Raw genomic sequence first — 18,983 nt, 5'->3', positions numbered from 1 at the left:
ACCAAGACATGTAGAATTAGGTACTTCGAAAACATTTTATTATTCGATGCAGAACTTGTAACCTTCACTAATTTCTCTGTCCTTAGATAAGATAACAAGTTAAGAATTTATCTCCGCGATTGAAAGCAATTAGTCATATTTTAAAACGTGATATGGAAAATAAAAATGCTTGTAATGAATAACAATCGTTTGTTCCTTAAGATAGGGGTATTCCTGATGTGGATCGCGACCACTTTACCGCATACTGCAGGTCTTCTTCAAGCGATAAAGACCCTATCTTTTTTATGGTAATTCAATGTAATTTTCAATGATCAAAAACTAATCAATCTACGCAATGCTATCAAATCTTTACCGCCAATCTTCTGTATTTAAAGAATTCGTTACTTATTTTTGGCCTTAAAACCAAACATTAAAAATTCAAGTCTTGGCCTCCCTCCAAGTTTTTCTCTCCAGAATACACATTCTTTGTACCATTTCTAGACCAGCAAGCCCCTCTACCTCACCGAGAACAAAATGTGAACTCTCCTTCGGCTCGTAGCATTCTGGTTTAGTTATAAGATGCGAGAAAACCAGCATATCCGGGCTGCCTTTTTCCAGACCTTCTGTTTTTGAATATCTTATGGAAGGTAAAAAAAAATAAATAAAGAGTAAATTCTATCATCGTCTTTATTCAAGAATAACCGGCGTTAATAAAAAATAACGATTGTAGTCAGACGCGTAGGTTTACCAGGGAATGGAAAAATCGGACCACTTATGCCAAGAGCCTTTTGCCATGACCGCAACCGCCAAGAGCCGAATTAATAACCCATTGATTACTATTTCGGATGCCCTTCCGTTTGGAAAATCAGAGCACATCCGACAGGATACGAACTTTTTACTTTCATATTACTCGCTTCAATGCTCTACCATGCATTGAGAAAACCCGAGCTCACTTGATATGAGACGAGCTTTCGATCTTGCGATTATTTTTTTAGTTGCGATCTACCTGTAAAAATCCGAACGCTCCCGACAGGGCCAAATTTTAAACTTTCCAAGTACCATTTTAGATGCTCTACAAATAGCACATGCAAACCAGAAAAAAAGAAAAATCCGAGTACTTCCGCCATGAGCGGGATAGGAGGGGCCAAAGAATGGCCTATCAAACAAGACCGTTCAACATACTTAACACTACGTTTGTGATACGCAAATTTAGCTCACCTCCAAGATGGATTGATCTCTCCGAATCGAGAAACACCAGTTTGAGCCGCAGCAACAGAAATGTGAACATGACAAGGTTCTGCAGACAAACAAAGTAGGTGCCTGTCAACTCTGACATCCCGAACATAATTATCATTCATTCATAACACTCTGTGTTAAACAGTCAAATAACTCTCACCATACCTGGGTGGTTCTCTAATAGCGTGTGTAGCTTTTGCAGAGCCACTCCCCCTGAGTAGTTAAAATGTGACACATAAAGCGCTATGACAGTCATTAGACAGCTACCTAGGAGACCCCCCACAGTCACCAGTTTGACCACAGCAGAGACTAAACTATGCCATTTGGATTCATTCTTGAATCTAAGGAAAGAAACAAAGTAAAATTTCATGTCAGACGGTAACATATGTCGCTATAGTAGCTGTATGCAAAGTCATTTTGCCATGATAAACGTCAGCTTTCAGTGTTAAAAATTCAGAAGTTTTAAGAGGATGACAGACTTCTCGAAAGATGATGTTGTGCAGTAAGTGACAGAGGCAAACTCGGAGACAAAGAACTCTCAATGCCTTCAAAAGGAGTCAAACCTACGACCTTCCGAATAATAAGTTGGATGCTCTACCACTGAGATATAGAAGACTCGTGGCAAGCTAGGCTGTTTTTCTCCAAGTATGCCTGTGTCATTCACGATGGAATAATTTCATCTTTTTACTTTCATCCCCAAGTAAACAGACTGCAAAACACGCAGTTGCACTCCGATTGTATTGCCCCCTCAGAATCCCATAATAAACTTTGACTTTTTAATCAAGATGGCCGCCGACTATAAGTAAAAAGGTCTACTGAAATACAGTTATGGATTACTGATAGAAGGTGAGGAATCTCGATTGTCACACTCTTCAGTACTCTATCAATTGGAACCCAGACTCCCTTCCCCTTCTTCCTCCAACTATATTTAACAATTATTCGCCGAAGGCGAGGTGACTATCGTCGAATAATCCCCGAGACGAAGTCGAGGGGATTATTCGACAATATTCACCAAACCTGTTTTAGTATAATTTCAGAGCTGAACAACAGAGAAATTTCTAAATTATAACATTTTATTTTAACATTTTATATAAACCGCGTGGAGCGGTTCATATAGCGTCATATAAGGAACCGCTCGACTAATCAGATTGCTGGAGACTCTTTGCTCAGCTCTGAAATTATACTAATGACATTGGAAAGGGATTGCAAAGTTGAAAATACTTACATATAGCTCAGACCATGAGCAGCCACTGCATTCATCACAGGGATGACATAAATAATAAATCGTACTTCTTTATGAGGAAGAAATGAATACATTAACACAAAGCCTAAGCATGGTGCAGCTAGTTCCCAGGTTCTCCTATCCCGCCAGAGTCCCAGAGGGACTAAAAATAGAGCAAACATCAAACATCTAGGAAGAACAGAGTAAAAGTACCAAAGAAATGGTGAGGTCTGGTGTATAGTGAAGGAAAGCTGACTTAGTACAAAATGAAGAATTGAGGGCTTTTCTTAACGGTAGAGGCCAGAAATCACATGTTTCATATTTCAGATTTCTTATTCTGTGATTAATCATAATCATGATTGGCATCTGTGACATTTAGGAGAATTTCCATCCAGATAGCTATCTATTATTCAACTACATGTACTATTTTTTTCCCATTTGTATAACTTGCAAAAGTAGATAAATTTGAAAATATTATTGCAAATGTCTATAATTGAATAGTCTAATGCTTGAACTGAAAATCTTTCAATTCTACTCACATAGAAAAATGTTTAAGTAGTTTCCAATGAGTAAAAACTTCAGTCTTACGTCTAGCAGCTTTCTCTCATCATACAGCATCATCCAACTAGCAAAAGCTTAGAGGCTTTTAATTAGGAGTTTAGTAGTAGTTTACAGACTCACTCACTACTTGCAAAACACTAATTAAGGACAACATGAAACAATATCACAGAAATCTGTATAAGAATGAATTTTAAATAAAAGGATACACCCCAGTTAGAACTTTTGTTGAGGACAGTATTGTACCACAGGACTTCACCCTCAGGCCACAGGAACCTTCTCCAAAATATGGAGTCCACAGAAACAGTCAAAGCTGATGATAAAGAAAATGAAAAAAAAAATGCACTATAAAAAAAAAGGGATGTTATGATGACAAGTCTATCTATTATTGCAGTGGTCTGAACACATTGCAATGAAAAAGCTAAAAAAGCTAAAAATTGATAAATAATCAATTAAAAAAATTTCAAAATGCCCAGAGCTGATCAACTCTAATCCTCCATGCTAACTAGCATTTTCTTATACTTAGTTCTAAGAATTTGGTTCTACATCAAGGTAAATACTAACATTCTCCAGAGCATGTTAGGGAGAAGTTGGAATTATAGAGTTCTCCAAAATTTTCTTTTCTAAATCTCTGGTTTTGAGAAAGGTCTTTTTGGATCCAAAATGAGAGTGCTAAATTGTCATTCAGAATTTTTGTACTTAGATGAGTAAAATTTAAGTTGCCAAACTCAGGTTGCAGCTTATCTGCAGGTGCTGCTTATATGCCAGTTTTAATGATAAAGTAATTTTACCTGACATGTACTGCCCTAGAGAGTGAGTGAGTCAACTTTATTTAAAGAGGGTGTACACATAACAGCTTGAGCTGACAAACCAGTGGCCCTCAAAACTGAGGATTAGTAAGTAATACATGCAAGTCTAGAATTACAATTGGAACTAGCCTAACAAAGTAACTATTAAAAACAAATAAAATTATATTAAATAGAATATATAGAATAAAACATATATTACAATATAGCCTCAAAAGAATCAATGTCTCTATAAGAATCAATAAAATAATTTCTCAAATCATTTCTGAAAGAGGAAGTGCTGTATTCAGTTTCTTAAGCTCATTAGGCAAACTCTTCTATAACTTGATGCTACTAACTTGAAAAGACCTTCCAGCTTCAGTAATATTACAAAACTTAGGACAGATTCAATTATATTTGCCATGTCAGGTCTGTCTACCGTGTAGTGAGTAATTTGTAGTTAAAGAACTCTCAATATACATAGGGGATTCCCCATGCAGCGCCTTATAAGTAGTACGCACTTTCTTATCTTAACTTCATCGTAGAACGGGATCCAAATTCCTAACTGCCACTAGGTTCTCATGCTATTAATAAGATTTCCAGTCCCCTATTTGATTTTTCCTACTAAAAAACCTAAAGAACTATTGATTCAGTGATTTAGTAAATCTACAAGCTACAAATTATGCAGATTACTCAAATTCATCTTCTACATGAACATTCTTTTGATCCTCTTACCTAAAGCACTGACACCAGCTAATGCTGCATGGATAAATGCAGTGCCTAGAGACACACGTTTTGTAATAAGCTCTAACATTAAGATCAGGCCAAGCAAAATACACAACTCTGCTCGGAAGATAATAATCGCAAAGGCTGAAATCCAAATGAATTTGGCGTGGTGCTGATCCAGCCAGTAATGAAATGCTAAGAGAACTGATGAGACAAAATTAAGAAAATGATTACAAACTTCTTCCTAACCAAGTGCGAGAGCCATATTGGGGAATATTGGCTCAAGGTTGTGGCAGTATGGACTGAGAGCAGCAAGGCCTATACAAAAACATGTGAGGCCACAATGTTCCCCAGTATGGCCCTAATGCTCTCGGTTACTAAGTGACCGGTTTATAGTTGTATGACACTCAGACTGAACTTGTTTACTTTAAATTTGCCAGCTTTCACAAATAAAAGTACACAGTTATGACTGTTTCCCAAGGAAATGGTCTGTATGGCAAAATTCCAACTATTAACTTGTGATAACTGATCGGAATACTTGGATTTACCTCAAGACCACCTTGCCTCAATTAATAAGACAAATTATTACACGACTCGGGCAGTCAGATGGCCAATAACTAAAATCAACCAATCAAAATGCTCTATTGCCGGTCAATATTCTCTAAGTATTGGACCGGGCACTGTCCTGAATGGTCCCGAATGATACCGCACTTGTGTCCCTTTGAACTTCAGTCGTATAATAAATCTCTTATTAACCAAGCTTGCTCGGGACCGTACTATTGGCCCTCGGTCATTTTTGTACGGACCTCGCTGCGCTTGGTCCGTACTGTCAAGAACTCCGGCTGATATTCTCCCAGTACGGCCCTCATGCTTGGTTAATAAGATATATGTATAGCATCTTGCTGAAAAGATTGAGAGGTGAACCCTTAACTAACAGTTCTAAATACTGTTCTCCATTCATTTTCTGTGTTAATAACAACAAGAATTTGTCTAACAATCAAGAGCATCTCAATTTTATGATCATTTCCTTTATTCTCATGACTGTAACGTTTGATTCAACTGAAGGGGGATCATTTTGGAGGAAATTGGATGATAACACCCTAAGGGTCCCTTGATATCACCTGTTACTAAAACCTCACAGTTTTTCTCAAGTACTGTTTTCTTATCAGCACAGAAATTAGGTCTGTCAACAAATATTCCTCCTTTTTTTTTTGTCCTGAATGGAAGGTAGTTAAAACATTGTTTCACTGTAGAAAGATTTCTAATGTACATGGATTTTGCCCTCTGAAAACAGCCGTTAACTACATGTATATGTATATACCAACCTAAAACAAGTGCAAAAGTATTTGGTAATGGTCTTGAAATGTAGAACAAGAAATGGAACTGTGTTGCAGTGATAACTGCCATGATCTTCCCAATGTCCTGTCCAAACTTGTTTGCAATAGATTTTCGGAACTTTGAAAAGGCAAGAAGACCAAGCAAACCAAGAGAAAATCGCACTGATATTGGAAAAGAAAAAATTGTGTACATAAGCAGTACAAATTTATAAGAGAACAAAGTTGAAAATAAAGGATGATTTTAAAGCAAAATTGGAGTAAATAAATGCTGACACAATATTTTTGAGATCCTTAACGAAGTACAGGATTTTAAGAGAAATCAAAGCAAAAATCATGAAAAAATGAGAATATAAGAAATCAGAAGTAAAATAATGGTTAAAGATTAGAGTTAAAGTGCCACTATGATCAAAATTTCGCTTTGCCTTTTCTTTTCACTTGTGGAAACTAGAAGTAAGAAACACTTACCATGCCAAGTTTAATCGCAAAATTCTCACGGGAAGTATGATTATTTCAACCTTGTTTTTCGTTTTTGGTCACCTACCATTACTCAATTCAAAAATGGCCGAGTGTGGCAAAAAGAGTTGGCACTAGTTGGAGCCTTTCGGAAGTGACGTCATATGCGCAACTCGACCTAAAAAACGCAGCTAAATTTGTATGCCATTTGGAAGAAGAATTCAAGGAAGAGTACATCTTATAAAACGCCTAGAATTTCCACTGTGGAATCTCTCACAACACGCGAAGTACAATGTGAAAGTGCGCATATGATGTCACAGGCCAACTCATGCGTAAAACCGCTTTTCAGTTCAGTCGCTGGCTCTCGGTTGCGAGCTGAGTAACGGCAGACGGGTTTTTCGTGAATTTCGGCCTGCTATATCAAGGCGTATTTCACTTCCATCGACCTAAAAACTATCGCATAGTACAATTCTAACCATATTAATTTAATTGGTGCTAAAAAATGTCAAAACCAGAGACAAAAATTTTTGTCGTAGTGGCACTTTAAATAGGTATTGAACTTGATCAAAACTAATTCATACAAAACAGGTTGAGGGGTTTGCAAATGTGTGATAACCTGTCTCGAAGGTTACATCTGAAATAAAAATGCAAAATATTCACACAGATCAGAGAAATGTTTCATAAAATGTAAGTTACCTACATACTGTGACCAAAATTTAGATGCTCCAGCCATTTTAAGGATCAAGACAGCTGGATTTGCAAGAAAGGAGACAGAAATTGGTCCAAGAAATGTCCTGGGCACCACACCAGGGAACTCTAAATGATCATACTACAATAAAGATGAGGGATTGAAGATCATAATTGACTGATATGTCAGTGAATTAAAGGGGGCACTGAACAAATCTTGTTCTGATACTGGATGAAAGAAGAAAAAAAATTTCTTCAGTCACCACCATACAGTGTTTCAGAGAAAAAAATGGGATAAGGGATTCAATTTCAGTAGTGGATCAAAGGGAGAGGCCTGGGAACCCCAACCCACCCCCCTCCTCCCCCCCCCCCCCCCCATTTTGGGTACAAAGATTAATGCAGAAGGAAGAAACCTGGCAGTCGTACACACACAACCCTCCCCCCTCCACCACGCCTCATTAGCTTAAGGTCTTGATCTGCCATTCAATTTTGCATGCAATAGGCAAAAGGGCAGGGTAAAGAAAGGGGGAGATTTTAACCACCCTGTTCCTTCCCTGTTATTTTTTCTTATTCTTCAGAAACTGTGCGTACTATTTGCCTTCCATGGCCATATGCGAACCACTCCCACCCCTTCTCATTTTCCCTTAAGCCTGATCACACTAGGATCTGATCTGGTCTTACACAAATCTAAGAAAAACAGACCTATCTTCCTTCTCCAATAATTATCACGAATAAAAATTAGCCTTTGCTTTGAGGTTGTTGTTTTTGTTTTGCTGTTAATGTTTTTGTTGTGTTAGTTCCTTGTAGGTACCACCTCCCACCCCCCCCCCCCCCCCAGCCACCCTCTTCCGTAGTGTCCCATTGCACATCGCTAAAACCATCCATCATATCGTAACATTTCCTCTATTTGTTTTTTTAAGGAAAAAAATACTCTTTGGTTCGAAAATGAAGGCGATCATTTACTGAATCCTTCATTCCACCCTGGATAAAGCTTAAAATAAAGAAGATAAATTCCCGCGATCGAACCCTCGAAAAGACATACCATAAACTTCAGGAAAATACGTACCTTGGAAATGTTCGTTCCATGGTAGAGCAAATCATGAGTGGCTTGCAAATTAAAACTTTCTTCTACTTTGGTAAATGGGCACACATATAAATGCACACAGCACACAGCCAGGAGAAGAAAGAAATAAAAATCTGCCGCCATCTTGAACAATAACCTTCCGTGGTGAAAATCAATAGCACTGGGAACGAGATTTATGTACTTGTTCCCAGGACCTCTCGTTGGTATGCACGAAATTTGACCTTGCGCGACGCCGCGCGCGGACTTTTTTTGTCAACTGGTTGCCTGTGTAAGTCTGTGTTGTATCAATGGAATATTTGGAGAGTTTCTCAGGTATAAAAGCATGCTTAGTTTTTTTTAAGTTTTAGAGATGAAATATCATTACTTTTTCAAAGAGGGTGAAGTGTATTTTAACCCCACCTAAGCCCTTGCATCTGGTATAGTACGAGATCGATCCCAGAAGAGAAATCTATTTTAAAAGCGCATATAAATTTGCACCAGTGTAGCTACAGAAAATAACAACAATATTTACAAAACAATATCAGTTATTTATTGTTCAGTAATCAAATGAAGTAATACAAAAAATTGTGTAGCAAAATAAGTTCTCAGATTGAAAACACAAGTGCGAAAAGAAAAAGACTGAAGAGTGATTCTTCATGTTAGGGATTTCTTGATCCAGATTTAAGTTGAAACTCCTCTGTGAAAGTTGCATAAAACATATAGTAGGAATTTACATCAAGAACCATTTCACCAAAAACTCCTGAAAAGTAACGGAAAAGTTCATGACTGAGTTAAACAAGTGATGTTGACTTGAACCTTCTGGAAAATAGTCTAACTAGCCCTGATTTGGAATGATCTCGGGTCACTGGATCCGAGATCTCGATCGTTATCCGAGGAAACCTGGAAACTGAACCAATAGAATTCATATATCCTTAGTAAGCCTGTAACTTCTTACCTGTTAGCGATATCCTGTCATCGTAATTTGTACTTTTAGTTTTCATCATCGGAATAAAAGCTTGACTGTGAAACTGTCTTACGTCCCTTTGGCCGATATCCTCCAGCAGACAGAGGAGGAGGGGGAGGGGGTGGTGGGGGAGGAGGTGCGGCTGCCGGGGGTGGTGCAGCTGCAGAGGGTGGTGCGAACACCCCTCCGGGAGGGGGTGGGGGAAGGGGTGCATCTGGAATGGAAGGAAACGGACCAAGATAGTCATCTGTTGGAACATCCTGGTATTGAGTATCCCTGTAATAATTGCCATGTGGATCCTGGGCGGGATAACTTGAAAACTGTTGTTGTTCATAGTATGATTCATCGTCCTGGCTATCTAAAAGTCTCTTTTCGCGCCTTTTCCTTATACATCTCCTGAATGATAGAATATGCAAGTCACCAGAAACTTTTGAATCAAAAACTGCATATGTTTTTAAAACATATTGTAGGTAACGACAGAGCTGAATAATAAAATGCAAGTCAGAGGGCATGCGGTCAACAACGCGGGCTCAAGTATCCTTGGTCCAAAATTTAGCGAAATTAGTGGAAAATAATAAGGGCCGGCTGACTTTTAAAACCAAGGAACTCTGTTTTCGTTGAAAGCATTTTCCTATTTCCAGAGGTTTTAGGAGAAAATTAATTTTTGAAAATTTTTAGTAGGTGTACCAAGTTTTTGGAGGTTGTTCTGTACAATAAAAGCGGCATAGAAAATACGCCTCGAAGCAACAGAATAGGAAATCAACCGTGCGAACGACTCAAAATCCGTGTTTCCGCGGCAAAACCTGGCGCATGCGTAAACGTTATTCAGCTCTGTCGTATGTAACCAAATACAGAGCAACTACATTCTCCGGAGCGCGTCTCTTTCAGGTCAGCGGTGGCCATCTTTTCCAATATGTAACCTGCTGGCTGTAACGAGAGAGACTTGTGAGGGAAAAGCTAGTAGAACTCTACACAAACACTCTATAGGCGAATTCATGCTGAAGTCATTGTTTACATTTTTGCTCATTTGCATACGGCTTAACGGAAAGAAGAAATCATGTTAGATACAAATTGACTTCAGGCAGCTAAAGAGCTAGAAAACCTTAGTACATGGTGAAATTTTTAGCTCTTTGGGTGTAATATTCAAGGAGAAATAGTCCATCAAAAACTGCAAAATTTCAGGGTAGCAAAAGCGCTAATAAGCTCATACATTCTATGTAAAATTTGGAGTTTTTAAACCCGTGTTGCACAAAAAGTGTTCAATGCATCAGGCTCGTATTCTTTGGCCGAGTTAATCGTACTTTAATCTTTCGATATTCAGAACTGATTTATTTTTAGCTCCATCAGAAAACTGAATTGCTTATGCTAATGAGGCAAATATTGTAAACAAGGATTCCCCTATACAAACACTTCGAAAGGCTGTCTCGATCGAGGTGGAGAGTAGTCCCAGGTACAGAATAGGGTTTGTTTAAATACGCATGTACAATCGCCACGCTTCAAGGCTGCGATTTTCTTACCTACAACAGCAGCACGTGATAACCAGCAAAACCAGCACAAAACCAACTCCTCCAAGAATAACAAATTTCAAATGTTTCATGATCAGATGGAGTACTTTGTTGTAGATTGACTCGGCTTTCTTCTCAAAAAGCCCGATCACACCTTCAGGATCTGACTCTTTTGTTACAGGGGTTGGTCTCGTTGCCCTAGTCGTTGTCGACGTTGTTGTTTTCACTGATTCTGGAACACAAGAGAAAGTCAAAACTGGCCTTAATTTCTGAAGATTGGGGTCAATTTTTTTTTGTCTCAGGCTCAAACGACGGGGTTAAAAATGTTCCACACTCTTGATCTTGTCTCTACCCTGTTTATTAACTTTTTTTCCTCCTCAATCATAGTCAAGAAAAGAAGCAAAGTAAGGGACGCAAACGCCACGGGGTGACGAGAGGAGGGAGGGGGGGGGGGGCGGCGGGGAGGGAATTTGGTTAAAAACGGAAAAGGAAAAAGGATGAAGGGAGTCAGTAAAAAGTAAAGCAAGAAAAGGAGGACGAAAGAAAGAAAGAAATAAAGAGTGAATAAAAGGAAAAAAGTAAAAACACATGTGTTAACTTCCCAGGTTTCTAAAATGTGAGTGCGGTCTTGTCTTTCCGGTCAAATTGTGTCCCAGTTGCGACATCGAAAAGAAATTGGCCAACCCTACTTTTCAAAAAGGATAATAAAAATACCTTTCTTTTTGCACTCCAGACCATCTCCAAAAAGTTTCTTCTTACACTTGCACCCAAAGAAACTCTTCTTGGAGACATATAGGCAATCGGCATCAGGATGGCAAGGTGGAAATTGAAGGTTTTCGCAGGGATGTTTTAGATCTGTGATTAAAAAAGAAAAAGATGATTTGACTCAGGTAACTGTTGAGCTTGTACCGAGTCTCTACCCAGACCTTTCACGGCCAAGTTCTACAATTACAGTTACACGATAGGATCTGGGTACGAAAATACCTAGTTTCTTATGAGTTTTGCAGCCTGAAGTAGCCCACAAGTTCGTTTTCAGCCTAAATTGAACTAAAATGTTTGGTTTTTATATGAAAAATTTCATCCCAGCCCAGTGATCTCCTATAACATTTAAATTCCATGAATAGCTTTTAGTGTAAAAACATACCAATACATTTGGGACTTGCTATCGTGCGCAGTCCACTGTCACCCGAACACCAACAAACCTTGTTGGGTCCGCAGGTTGAAGAAGATGGGCAATCCGTATTTTCTGAGCACTGAATGGCATACTTTGCTGTTGTATAAAATAAATAAACAAGAAGACAAGCAAGCAATTGGCCTAAGAAATGATGGAATATATACTATCAAAAGAGGGCAATTGAAATTTCTCCTAACTTTCGGTTTAAAATTTATATGTGGGCGAGTGTTAAGCGTGACTGTCTGCATAATTGGCCGACTGACTGACTGACTGACTGACAGTTTTTGTTTTGCATCAGATTGGTGGAAAATGGCACGACTTTTTTAAGACCAATCACAGATCAAAGATAAGCAAACTAAAGCAATCCCATAACACTTTCGACACAACTAAAAAGTCCACTATTCTCAGTGCTCTATGATTGATCGGCGTCCTTTTCACAACCAAAAAAACACTAAATTTAGACCATCGCTACTCGATCACGTTTGTCCCGCTCCAGGTAGTTTATTTTTCGACTTTAATGTAAGATCTCCTTGGATTCTTTTTATCACTAACCTTGATTTTGATTCATGAGCCATCGTGAATATTGGATTCTCAATCGAGAGGGCCCACAGTTGCTGAACTGTTTCGTTTATAGCCTAAAATTAAAACCAACCTTTTTTTTCGCTCTAATCTCCCGCAGGGCCTGAGAAAATCTCTCTTGTCCAGGGTAATCTCGGGGAACTGGAGAAAGAGGACAGTTTACACTTTTGATTGAATGTACTTACCGAAAGGCTGTCCTGCTTTGGCTAGTTCTTTAGTTCCGGTTTTGTACAAAACTGCATGTTGTTGAGGCTTTTGCTCAGCATGATCAGATATCTTCAGGTTAAATGACTCATGATGAAAATTGTCGTCTATGAAAAAGCATTGAAACCAATGAAGCAATTTCAATTTCAGCCCAAGGAGGAAAAATTTGGACTTAAGTCAGTGTCTGCTAAATTCAGGATATCTTTCAATATGAGGTTCGCTTCATAAAGGTTTCATCGCAGTTACAAGCCGGTTTCATGAAATAGATTTGTATTGGTATTTTTAATGCGAAAGCGATGAAAACTTTCATCGCAGCTCAATTAGTATATACTTATCGCTGCGCTGGCTGTATCAGTTTTCGCATTTTTTTCTTTTTGCTCCAAATCCGCTAAAAAAATTCACTGTTGAGACAGATCTTCCCTTAGAGGCTTCTATTCGAACACTGGAAGTGAAAATTCTTTTCCTCTTAAGTCAAATTTGTTACACATCTGCTCCTGTCTAATTTGGATATATCAACAAAGTTGAAATGGTAAATTGGCCTCCGTAATGATTACAAAAGCTGACGTTTCGAGCGTTAGCCCCCCTTGCTCCGACGAAGGGCTAACGCTCGAAACGTCAGCTTTTGTAATCATTACGGTGGCCAATTTACCATTTCAACTTTGTTGATATATCCAAATTATTTCGTTATTCCCACCGACGCAGCTCCAAACAGTTTCTTTCGAAACTTTCAGCCTTTGCTCCTGTCTAAACCTTTTGAAAATTAAACTTTCGCCAGAAACTTTTTTTTATTCGTGTAAATATTACATGCTTTCCCAACACTCTCCTTGTGAATCTGATGTAGCTGTTCCTGAGCGGATTCAATAGAACTTGAAGTTTTCCACGGTAAAAGGCTAATACATTAGCTACGCAACAGAACACTAAGGCAAGGCCCAATATAACGCTTTCCTTTCAAGCAAAAACCATGAATATGAGAAATTTTCACTCACGTTTTAGCGACCGTTTGTTCCTTTGCTCAGCTGTGGAAATTGAGAAGCTTGCTAGGAGCAAACAGGCTCCGAGAAAATTAACACACCAACAGGCTTTCATGTCATATCCAGCGACATTTCCTCGCAGTTGATAAAACAGCAATTAGCCATGTTACGTCACAACTGAAAATTGAAAGCATGAGCAGTTCTAATCGCGCACGCTTTCGAATGTACGCTGTGAAAAGCATATCTTTGGGAAATGAGTATACGAAAGCGGCTCTGAAGAGGGGCAAATGTACCCATATCACTTCGGGCTCTCCTCATGCGTGTTGCTTTGCGATAGTCGTTCCGCTTGTGGTATGGTGAGGAAGAGCAAGGCAACGGAGGAAAAATCTGCACTTTCGTCTACCTCTATGATGGCAAGTTGTCTTTGCGCAAGCTTTTGGAAGATTCCGCAGTTTTAGATAATATGCTTATAAGCAAAGATAATCTACAAAGGACAAATGCAAATAAACTGAGGACTTAACGTGTAGGGTTGTACCAAATCAAAGATATGAACATTCCCCTCACCTTCCTCCAACAAACCATCACTTCGTTAAGATTAATGTTAGAGCGTTTCAATACGCAATTAAATCGATGTGTTACTTGTTTAGAACACCACTCTCCGATTGTAAACACTAGTGTCCAAATTTGAACAGCAGAGTCCGATTTGGAACAGTGGTGTTCGATTTTAGACACTAGTGCCCAATTTTACACATCATCATCCACTTTTAGATATATAGAAATGGAAGATTTTAATTAGACGCTTGTGTCTCACTTTAGACACTAGTGTCCAGTTTTAAATACTGCGTTCGATCTTGAATGCAAGCAGAGTTTTCGATTTTGGACAGTAGTGTCTTATTCTGCACACTTGTGCCGATTTTGGAGACTAACATATGATTTTAAACACTGGCGTCAGATTTTAGACTGTTGTCTGATTCTAGACACTAGTGTCTGTTTTAGACTCTTCACTGTTTCTTTTGTCGAGTTGTTTGGACAGAAACAAGAAACCATTTCTCTGTAGGGAGATATGAAATATTTTTCATTTTTTCGTTTTGCACTAAAATGAAAATCGATTTAAAAACCAGTATATAAATGATTAGTATATACTAAAACAGTGGATAGCGTTGAAGGCGCGCTCTGATTGGCTAGTCAAACTCCGAATATCCTTTGCCATTTACCTCCGAGCAACTCGAGAAAAAGTGGCGTGCCAGTTTGCATCCGTGACAAGCGAATAAATCACTCAAATAACAACCAAGCAGTTCCTGAAAACACAGAGAAAGCGACTAAATTTGGTTTGGCTGTGTTTAAAGGTAATGGTAACCGGGAGTTTATCGATAAAAACCAGCGAAAAAGGTTTTGTTTACAAATGCAAATTAATCTTGCGTAACCTCACTTGTTTACTTGAAAATCAAAGTTAAATGGTATTTTTTACAGAATGGTTTCAAATACAGAAAGAGTTTGCAACACCATTTGAAGAAATGTCGCCACCAGAGCTGAACAAAATGTATTCAGAAATTTTATCTGTCAGCTAAAAAAACGAGACGGCATTTTTTACAACAAAAAATCACTTAACGCGATCCGAGCCGCGTTGGATCGTTACGCGCGGGAAAATGTTGAAATTTTGGAATCGTATGAATTAAAATCAATTTTTGGTGGTGTATATTATCCCACTGTTTTAGTATATGCTAAAACAACAATTCACCTCAGTGTCGGTGGTTAGCGGTGGATATTTACCTCGCCGCTTCGCGGCTTGGTAAATATCCACCACTAACCACCTCCACTTCGGTGAATAGTTGTTAACTAATTAACAAGCTATAAAGATCGACCACTTCAGTTTTTATCTCAAAAATTGTCATTCTGTCATTTTGTTTCAACGCAATAAACATTATTATCTCACACACCACATCATAAGTCCTAATCGTATTTGTTATGGACACTTACTGAGCAAATTATAGAAAATAAACTGATCAAACCAGCCGGAACTTGACGTCACGATAGCTTGGGAAATATACAACTGGTTCTGATACTGTGTCACTGCAATTAGTTTCAACTGGGATGCTATTAAAGAAAGCAAATAAGATAAAGCTATTTTCAGTTAAGTTGGGGTAGTCTTGTTTGAAATGTCCAATGAAAACTCTTGGGTCAACTGCTAAAAAAATATTAGAAATTTACGTATCAAATCAGCTGGAACAAACACCAAGAGAACTTTGAACAAACACTTTTACTCGTTTTGTTCGTTAAAATGCATAGCATTATCCCCTGTTGTCATCTGTGTGTTGTAATACAGTTTATGTGTTAGTAAACTAAAGCATAGCCTCTAACTCTAACCCCACTCTACAAGCAAAGAGATATTAATCGTTAACCTCTGATTAGCATCGAATTTCTTCTCACTGTGTCACTGCTAAATCAAACGTTAAGGCTGAGAGAACAAAGGAAATGATCGTCAAGCTAAACTCTTGATTATTACACAAATTCTCCCCTTAATAAACACGAGGAATGTATAGAGAACAGTCTGGAGATTATGCATACTATGGAAAGGGTGTAAAAAGCTTAGGAAGCAAGCATCTTTGAATAGAATGGCGGCAAACTTGGGGTAACTTTAAACGATCATCATGCTATCATTTGGATGAAAACAGTTGATTACCTCAAACTGCATTTGCAGATAACAAGGCACTCGGAAAGGCAAACAAATCAATTCAATTCATTTGAGATCAATTAAAGCACTCTAGTTAGCAGATGACAAGGCACTTGGAAAGGCAAAAAAATTAATTCAATTCGTTTGAGATCAATTAAAGCACTCCAGTTAGCAGATGACAAGGCACTCGGAAAGGCAAAAAAATTAATTCAATTCGTTTGAGATCAATTAAAGCACTCCAGTTGTGTTGAAATTGTCTTATACAGTAAATAAACACTTAACAGCTTTGGGGCGATCCTCAGTTGAAAGCTAAATGGGTTAGCAGAGTATAAAAAGCCACGAGAAGATTCAACCGCACGGCAGAAATCTGCTTAAGAAGATTGATACGACGAAGAGTGCAGAGGTAAGTTTTGAACGACTAGGCACGATTTTTTTAAAATTTTGATTCATGGTTGGAAAATCAAGTGAACTATTGAATAGCCTACGTGTAGTCGTACCCTCACCCTAAGAGAAACGGAAGGAAGGGAATTTTTTCGACAATGCCAACGAGGTCATTATTACATTTTGATCCAGTTGCTAAAGAAAAAAGATGATTATTATTGAGAACAAAAGACAAAGGGACTTACAAAAACGTTTATCTTTGGGGGGATGGTACGCCTACATGAAGGCTAACTCTTACAATGTTTTTACTCATTTAGTTTTCGTTCCTCCGGAATTTTTAAACAAAAATTGTATCGGGGAAGAAAGGAAAATCGCGGACTTGTTACTATTACAGATCACCTCTTTTTAACTTTCTCTTTATGTAAACTTCTTAAAGTGCGTATTTTAGATGAGTCCTTTTTCTTCGAGTAAAATAACTTGAATTGAACCTTTTAACCCTTGAGGCCGATTCTACGATTGCTGATTGAACACATCCAGTTTTCATTGGAAACTTCAAGCTGAGTTGCGATATGCACGGAAGTTGAATTTACTTATAACTTGTACTCTGCAAGCCGCTAACAAGTTTTTATTCATTTCAGAAAAACCAAGACAGCAAAATGGCTTTTAAGACATTGTTTTCCATCTTGGTTGTGCTGCCTTGACATGCCCGGATAAGATCTCTGGAGGTATTTACCACTGTAGTTAAAGCGTTAAAGCAATTAATGAATTTATGGACTGCCTTGGAAAAAATAGATAAAATGGCCAAAATGCTGGAATCACTACTTTCTTTATAAAAAAGTATTTAGTACAATTTTACTTTTTTTGGTTCCTCCTCAGCTTTTTATAGAAAGGTACGTGGACCTCCCGTGTGTTTTAGTGCGCGTGGTAATAGACCGGGAAGGTTTAAAGTCCCTCAGAGCGGCAGAATGGCAGGGGTGAAGCTGGTCCACTTGTACGGCTTCGTCTCTTGTCACAGGCATCGTTCAACAAATTGGTCACCCTGGGGCTGTGGCTTTGGAGTGCACAGGCAGGTCAACGCTGTCATAACCAATTCACGAAATCACATTCTTTTGCCCCCTAGCCGGCTCCTGGGCACCCCCCGGCGAGGAAAATGGCACAGAATTCCAGGTTACAACTCCATGAGTCCCGTTCTTGGGCTGAAGGTGTTTTACAGGCCCATTCGTGTGATTTATGGCCAGCAGCTACGCCTGTGGTATGGTGAAGATCTGGTGAATTATACCGAGGGAGACAACGGAGGAAGAGCCTGCGCTGACGTCTACATCCTGTACGTCTGAGACGGCAAACTTTCCTCGGAAAGGCTTCTGAAAGATTCCAGTTTTAAAATATTTGCTTAATAGAAGAACCTGTAGTAGAGTTAACTAGAATTAAATAAACTGAGGGTTTTAAAGGGAAAGGTGTTCTGTTTCTTTCAAGTTCCCAACACATGCACAGTTTTGGCCTTTCCTCTGTTCCAAAAACACATCTTGATACATTTGAAGTCCGTTGAAACTTGTTTTCCTCAACGCCTTGAGGTGCCGTGAAAACTTCTTTCAGTAACAGCACAACGTGCACCTTTCTGTAAACCTTTAACGGGCTAATAAAACAAATGAATAAACTCCATGACAGCCTACAAACGCCTCAAATAAATGCTAACGTACACCAAGAAAAGAATTACCCCCTACCACCAAAAAAAAAAAAGAAAAGGAAGTCGTAAAATCAGTATATTTATTTTTTCCAACTTTGACATTCTGAGCGAAGCATCGCAGTTATATAATAATTCTCAATTTAAAAATTGTTACAATTGCTATGGCATTACAATAATTCGTTAAGTTGTTAAGTATATTTATAAAAAGCGCATTTCCAGGAAAATCTTTGGATTATCTCCGTTTTAAAAATACTCAAATTCATGACAAGATAACTCCTTAGAAAGTCAAGATAATCAGTAATTAAAGGAAACATGAGATTAAGGGTTAAATATTCCGCACTTGTTTTTTGAAACGAGACAAGTTTTAGATGGACTTTCAATGCTGGAAATCTTCACTCGCTCGCTTTCGTGTTTTGATTACCACGTTTTGACGAAAGTTTAAGAATTTTGTTCGCCTTTTTTTTCGAAACTTGTGACGAACATCCGTGTAACATGTATATTTTTCTCCACTCAATTCAGCATTTCATACAAAGTAAATAAAGAAACAAGTAAACAAAACAACTGAGACTTGATAAAAAAAAAATCCCACGTAAAGTAAAGGAAAGAAGGACAAACACAATGACAGTTAAAGGACAAAGTGAAACATTTCATAGTCCCAAGATCCACTGTTAGGGAGAGTAAATTTCTTCAACAATGACCAAATCAACAAGGTTATCATCAAATCTCGATCCAATTTCTAAGAGTTACAAAATGCTTTCTCTACAACTGACGACGAAGAACCAGGAAAGCTTTTCAGGTTAGGTA

At 38.4% G+C, this 18,983-nt stretch overlaps 2 protein-coding genes and 1 long non-coding RNA gene across 4 annotated transcripts; 1 reads left to right on the top strand and 2 right to left on the bottom strand.

Annotated features, from left to right (window-relative positions):
* Positions 1-16: 16 nt before the first annotated feature.
* On the bottom strand, positions 17-8,205 carry LOC111339781 (dol-P-Man:Man(7)GlcNAc(2)-PP-Dol alpha-1,6-mannosyltransferase). Of its 2 annotated transcripts, none has more exons than XM_022946502.2 (9): positions 8,050-8,205; positions 6,993-7,125; positions 5,832-6,005; positions 4,516-4,710; positions 3,205-3,308; positions 2,441-2,667; positions 1,381-1,556; positions 1,198-1,276; positions 17-616 (listed from the first exon to the last, which is right to left on the bottom strand). In XM_022946502.2, exons 1-9 carry the CDS (start codon positions 8,188-8,190, stop codon positions 418-420), a joined length of 1,428 nt encoding a protein of 475 aa, XP_022802237.2. In that variant the 5' UTR covers positions 8,191-8,205; the 3' UTR covers positions 17-417. The 2 variants fall into 2 exon arrangements, with proteins under 2 accessions (XP_022802237.2, XP_022802238.2); XM_022946503.2 differs by having other exon boundaries at positions 6,993-7,046; positions 8,050-8,187.
* Positions 8,206-8,573: 368 nt separating this feature from the next.
* On the bottom strand, positions 8,574-15,542 carry LOC111339771 (uncharacterized). The gene is made up of 8 exons (XM_088759310.1): positions 15,421-15,542; positions 13,459-13,620; positions 12,454-12,579; positions 11,660-11,785; positions 11,230-11,370; positions 10,528-10,747; positions 9,002-9,406; positions 8,574-8,806 (listed from the first exon to the last, which is right to left on the bottom strand). Exons 2-7 carry the CDS (start codon positions 13,556-13,558, stop codon positions 9,037-9,039), a joined length of 1,083 nt encoding a protein of 360 aa, XP_088615436.1. The 5' UTR covers positions 13,559-13,620; positions 15,421-15,542; the 3' UTR covers positions 8,574-8,806; positions 9,002-9,036.
* A 763-nt stretch (positions 15,543-16,305) lies between these two features.
* LOC111339772 (uncharacterized) lies at positions 16,306-17,948 on the top strand. The gene is made up of 3 exons (XR_016001787.1): positions 16,306-16,517; positions 17,134-17,220; positions 17,372-17,948. It is a non-coding gene; the product is annotated as an uncharacterized LOC111339772 (long non-coding RNA).
* Positions 17,949-18,983: the final 1,035 nt, after the last annotated feature.

Source organism: Stylophora pistillata, chromosome 5 (assembly GCF_964205215.1).
Source record: "Stylophora pistillata chromosome 5, jaStyPist1.2, whole genome shotgun sequence".
Lineage (NCBI taxonomy): Eukaryota > Metazoa > Cnidaria > Anthozoa > Scleractinia > Pocilloporidae > Stylophora > Stylophora pistillata.
This window is presented reverse-complemented; position numbering and strand designations above follow the sequence as displayed.

What these genes read in the sequence shown, in the direction of transcription:
- LOC111339781 (XM_022946502.2), bottom strand. Translation starts at nt 8,190, where the DNA reads ATGGCGGCAGATTTTTATTTCTTTCTTCTCCTGGCTGTGTGCTGTGTG. An exon ending in ATGGAACGAACATTTCCAAG is followed by an intron (nt 7,126 to 8,049) that starts GTACGTATTTTC and finishes TCTTTATTGTAG; the next exon opens with TATGATCATTTAGAGTTCCC. An exon ending in GCTATTAGAGAACCACCCAG is followed by an intron (nt 1,277 to 1,380) that starts GTATGGTGAGAG and finishes GTTTGTCTGCAG; the next exon opens with AACCTTGTCATGTTCACATT.
- LOC111339771 (XM_088759310.1), bottom strand. Translation starts at nt 13,558, where the DNA reads ATGAAAGCCTGTTGGTGTGTTAATTTTCTCGGAGCCTGTTTGCTCCTA. An exon ending in GAACAAACGGTCGCTAAAAC is followed by an intron (nt 12,580 to 13,458) that starts GTGAGTGAAAAT and finishes GCTTTTTCATAG; the next exon opens with ACGACAATTTTCATCATGAG. An exon ending in AGCAAGTCCCAAATGTATTG is followed by an intron (nt 11,371 to 11,659) that starts GTATGTTTTTAC and finishes TTTTAATCACAG; the next exon opens with ATCTAAAACATCCCTGCGAA.